Source organism: Papaver somniferum, chromosome 9, assembly GCF_003573695.1.
Source record: "Papaver somniferum cultivar HN1 chromosome 9, ASM357369v1, whole genome shotgun sequence".
NCBI lineage: Eukaryota > Viridiplantae > Streptophyta > Magnoliopsida > Ranunculales > Papaveraceae > Papaver > Papaver somniferum.
The window spans coordinates 40,716,351-40,721,215 of NC_039366.1; the positions used below are offsets into that span (position 1 = coordinate 40,716,351).

The following is a 4,865-nucleotide window of genomic DNA, read 5'->3' on the forward strand; positions in this document are numbered from 1 at the left end:
AATCTTAATTTGAGTAAATTCTTTAATTCCATCAAACTGTACCGTAGTAATATTGTCGGTTCAAATAAGTATGTACCGTCTCGATCTAGTTGGCATTAAACAACTACTATGAAGCAGTCATGATAGAAAAACATTATGGATTTACTTCCTGGCATGTTACAGCCAGGATCCAAATTTATTTTATTTACTGACTAGATCCATTCTCATATTTTTCTAATTCCATCAAAATAAAAAAATAATTTATCATCGTCATCTTTTAAAATCAATGAAATTTTGGGGCCATTTATTTGTTTGGTAAGTAAGGTGGTCACACCACCACTATTCTACATTGTCTTGAATCTCTGTACTATATAAGATGTAATGAAGTCGTGCTAACTACTTGCAAACTGCAACCCACCTCTAGATAGACTAGACTAGATCAGAGAAAGAAATAAGAGACAGAGATAAAGAGAATTTGAGTTAGTGGTAGAGACACAGAACAGAAGAAGACTTATCAAGCTCTTGCGAACTCCATTGCAAGAGCTAGCTCAACATTCTCTTCTTCTTCCGTTTCAGTTTCTGCCACCCTCTCATTTAACTAAATTTCTCAATTTAGTAAGTTTTAGTTTTAGGAAACTAAGATCTAGCTTTTCTTCTTATCCTGCTTGTGCAATTATTCATTACATTTAATGGTGTGGGTCTTCTTCATATGAAGTAGTTAGCAACAGACCACTGATCAAAATTCTTCTATTGCTTTTATTGAACCCCCCACAGAACCAATATAATAAGATAAGGGAGTTGAAGCTTTAGAGCCATGGGGTCTTTGATGGAATGGGTTCCATTGGCGACCAGTTTTATCCAAGAAAGAGTTCATGGGATCAAGAAATCAGATATAATTGATGGAATTGCAAATATATGGGATTTGTTTAGAATTTCATTTATTGCTCCAATTCTCAGAGTATTTGTTGTTATATGTTTGATAATGTCAGTAATGTTGTTCATTGAAAGAGTATATATGAGCGCTGTGATTCTTTATGTTAAAATATTTGGTCTGAAACCACAAAAGAGATACAAGTTTGAAGAGATTGAAGATGATATTGAGAAAGGAAGTTCTCATTATCCTATGGTTCTTGTTCAGATCCCCATGTATAATGAAAAAGAGGTAACTCAATTAATTAACACCCCCTTCTTCTTGTTCTTGGAATTCTTTTTTGTAATCTTTTCTTCCTCAGATTCTCCTTTTTGATTACTTTCTATCTGTAGAATGAAAAGTTTCAACTTTTGTGTTCTCTATCATGCATGACAGAGAGACCCTCCCACTAGAAAAGCTCAGAAGTTTTCAGAACTAGACCATGTCCATGTGAATGGAAAAGTAATAATTTAATTATCTTTATCAGATGGGTCAACTGCATTACTACTTGCTCCACCAATTTTAGTAATTATTGTTTATGAGTATGTTGACAAATTTGCATATGGTTTGATGAAGTTTTTTTAGTTAATTCTGTCGGTAAAAAAACTAAAAGGATGGATGGTGACCAATCATATGACATGATTAATTTATGTGGTGGTGGTGTTTTGATTGGTTATTGTTTTGTTTTTACAGGTGTATAAGCTGTCAATTGGAGCTGCATGTGGGCTTTCATGGCCATCTGATAGAATTATAATTCAAGTTCTTGATGATTCTACTGACCCAATGATCAAGGTGAAAGCTCAATTCATACAATTCCATTTCTTGAATCCAACCCATATAACTCAAAATTTTGTGCGAATTTGATTAGGTATCAATTTTTATATGCTCCCTCCGTTTCAAGAAAAAACAAATGACATTTTCAGTTTTTTAGTTTGGCAAAAATAAAAACCCGAAAATAATTATTTTTCCTGAAACGAAAATAGCACTGTAAGTTTTTCCTATTTTCAAACATGTTGTCAATCGAAAAGAAAGTGGTATAAGTTTTTTCTATTTTCAAACGTTGTCAATTTGGCTCAGAATTGTGTTGTCAATTTAGCCCAGAAATAGTGACCACAAAAAAGAGATAAAAGTTGATTGGAAATGCAGAAGTTGAAATTTTAAACATGTGGTAAACAGTTAGTTTGTCTTTTTTCTTTTTTTTTTTACTGTCTCTAATCTCTATTGTTGGTTGGCTACAGGACTTGGTAGAATTAGAATGCCAAAGATGGGCATGCAAAGGAGTAAATATTAAGTACGAAATCAGACACAACAGAAATGGATACAAGGCAGGAGCACTTAAAGAAGGCCTGAAACATCACTACGTTGAGATATGTGACTTAGTCGCAATCTTCGATGCCGATTTTACTCCGGAACCCGATTACCTCTATAAAACTGTTCCTTATTTTATACATAATCCTGAGATCGGGCTCGTTCAAGCCCGCTGGAAATTTGGTAAGCATTCAAATTTTTTGAATATTTAATTTCTTAATTAATTAGTTTTTATTTTGATAATATACTTTCATGGGTCAAGAATCAAGATAATGTATTAAAAATATATATATATATAAAAAAAAGATCAAGTGATGCGCAATGATCGTGCACAGTGCGCCCATCAGCACGGTCACTGTCGGGCTGTCGCCATCGTTTACCCCAAATATATTATCAGTCAACTCATGTCGTTAGGTGGTTTGCAGAAGCAACCAAATTTATCTTCCGGGCCTTATGAAAGCCTTCTCATGTCTATTGGCCTTATGTTGTGCAGTGAATGCTGATGAGTGTATAATGACAAGAATTCAAGAAATGTCATTGAATTACCATTTCAAAGTTGAGCAAGAAGTTGGTTCATCCACCTACGCTTTCTTTGGTTTCAATGGAACTGCTGGGGTTTGGAGAATTAAGGCTCTTTACAGTGCCGGTGGATGGAAAGATCGAACAACCGTCGAAGACATGGATCTTGCCGTTCGTGCCAGTTTGAAGGGTTGGAAATTCGTTTACGTTGGTGATGTTCAGGTAATTTAAGGCATATGACATTTATTACTGACTGAACATCTGAATCTGATTCGAGTCTAACATTTTTGTTTTTCCTGAATTTGAAGGTAAAAAATGAATTGCCGAGTACTTTTAAAGCATTTCGGTTTCAACAACATAGATGGTCTTGTGGACCTGCAAATTTGTTCAGAAAAATGGCTATGGAAATCATCAGAAATGAGGTACTTTTGTAATCGAATTCTTTCATGCAAGCGTTCACATTTGAAAGAAATTTGGATAATCCAGTGAAGTTTGTTACCATTTCGTAATTTATTGTTACTGAAATGCAGACTGTGAACCTCTGGAAGAAAGTTCATACCATATACAGTTTCTTCTTTGTGCGAAAGATTGTCTGCCATATCGTTACCTTCGTCTTTTACTGCGTCGTTATTCCGACTTCCGCATTGGTTCCTGAAGTCTACATTCCGAAATGGGGCTTGGTCTACATTCCTTCAATCATAACCCTGCTTAACGCAATCGAAACACCAAGGTAGAAAATTTCTCAATCATCGGTCAATTCCATTCGTCACCTCATATTATCACAAGAAATCTGAGTTTTATTGTACTGAAAATCTGCAGGTCATTCTACCTAGTGATTAACTGGGTCGTTTTCGAAAACGTCATGTCTATGCATCGAACAAAAGGTACATTTATCGGTCTGTTTGAGGCAGGGAGAGTAAACGAATGGGTTGTCACTGAAAAATTAGGAGATGCGTTACTCAAATCGAAAGACAACAACGGCGTTAAACCCGCAATCAAACCATCACAGATACCTTTGCTGGCAAGAATCAGAGAAAGGTATGTAAAACATTTCCTCTAGCCCAAACGTAGAATTGGTAACAGCGTCCCGAGTCCTTATGAATGTTGTTTGATTGAAATACTACAGAGTCTATGCGATGGAACTATGCGTCGGAACTTACATATTTTTTTGCGCGTGCTATGATGTTGCGTTTGGGAAGTATTGGTACTTCATATACTTATTCGCTCAGGCCATTGCGTTCTTCGTTACGGGTTTAGGTTATGTGGGCACTCGCATTCCTAACTCTTGGGATTAAGGAATGCATCGTTAGCCGAATACGAAAAATAGCCTGTAACAGCACTGATATCAGTACTAATTGTAAACTCTTCCTTACTGGTATATTACATTTGAGAATTAGTGGTAAAAAGTTTTGTAATGGCAGTGCATTTGAATAGTTGGTTTTAGATACAATGTAGCAATAAGAACACCAAAATTTGTACATATTTCATTTTATGATAAATCAAATATCGCTCATTCTTTTTTTGAAACATATGTATTTAGTTATTGCCTTAACTTTCACTTTTTTGTTTTCTTGTTTTTGATTTGGTCGAGTCCTTGCCCTAAAGACTGTCGGACATACTAGATCATGGACTAGCCATCTCCTACAATCCCACAAGGATCTTGGCCTCAAAGGAGCAGGATAAGGCCTAATATGAAGACTCGCCAAAATTGGACCAACACTCAGGCTACAAAATGGTCTCTTAAGAGCAACCATAGTGGACGATCATACCTATAATTATGGTCCAGTGACGAGACACAGCGGGACGGAGTAAAGACTAAAATCTGGACCAAGACCAAATTCCAGACTATATTTGGTGGGTGACTAAGACCAAAACTATATATAGTCGAGCGGACGTATAATGTTCGTTTGTCACCGGGCATGCATATAAAGTACGCTTCACATGAAGCGGTTGTAAAGTTCACGCCCCACTGTGAGGCGAAGTTATATAGTCCGCCTATTAATATAACCCAATTTAAGATTAGACAAATTTTAAATTACACAGCAAATTTCGGGTCTCAAGGTAAATATTGGGTGACAATATAATAGTATCAAGCTGAACAATACCATCTGGATGGCTACTCTATCATTGCTTTTTGTTGTGGTCAGCC

General features: G+C 36.0%; 1 protein-coding gene across 1 annotated transcript; it reads left to right on the forward strand.

The window, feature by feature from the left end:
• Nucleotides 1-403: 403 nt before the first annotated feature.
• On the forward strand, nt 404-4,238 carry LOC113313390 (glucomannan 4-beta-mannosyltransferase 9-like). The gene is made up of 8 exons (XM_026562150.1): nt 404-1,141; nt 1,583-1,681; nt 2,128-2,380; nt 2,691-2,938; nt 3,025-3,138; nt 3,247-3,446; nt 3,536-3,754; nt 3,843-4,238. The coding sequence occupies exons 1-8, from the start codon at nt 794-796 to the stop codon at nt 4,009-4,011; spliced, it is 1,650 nt and encodes a 549-aa protein (XP_026417935.1). The 5' UTR covers nt 404-793; the 3' UTR covers nt 4,012-4,238.
• The last annotated feature ends 627 nt before the right edge of the window (nt 4,239-4,865 follow it).

Bases quoted from the DNA above. Each gene is read 5' to 3' on its own strand.
- LOC113313390 (XM_026562150.1), top strand. From the start codon at position 794: ATGGGGTCTTTGATGGAATGGGTTCCATTGGCGACCAGTTTTATCCAA. The intron at 1,142-1,582 runs GTAACTCAATTA...TTGTTTTTACAG, and splicing joins CCATGTATAATGAAAAAGAG to GTGTATAAGCTGTCAATTGG. The intron at 3,139-3,246 runs GTACTTTTGTAA...ACTGAAATGCAG, and splicing joins TGGAAATCATCAGAAATGAG to ACTGTGAACCTCTGGAAGAA.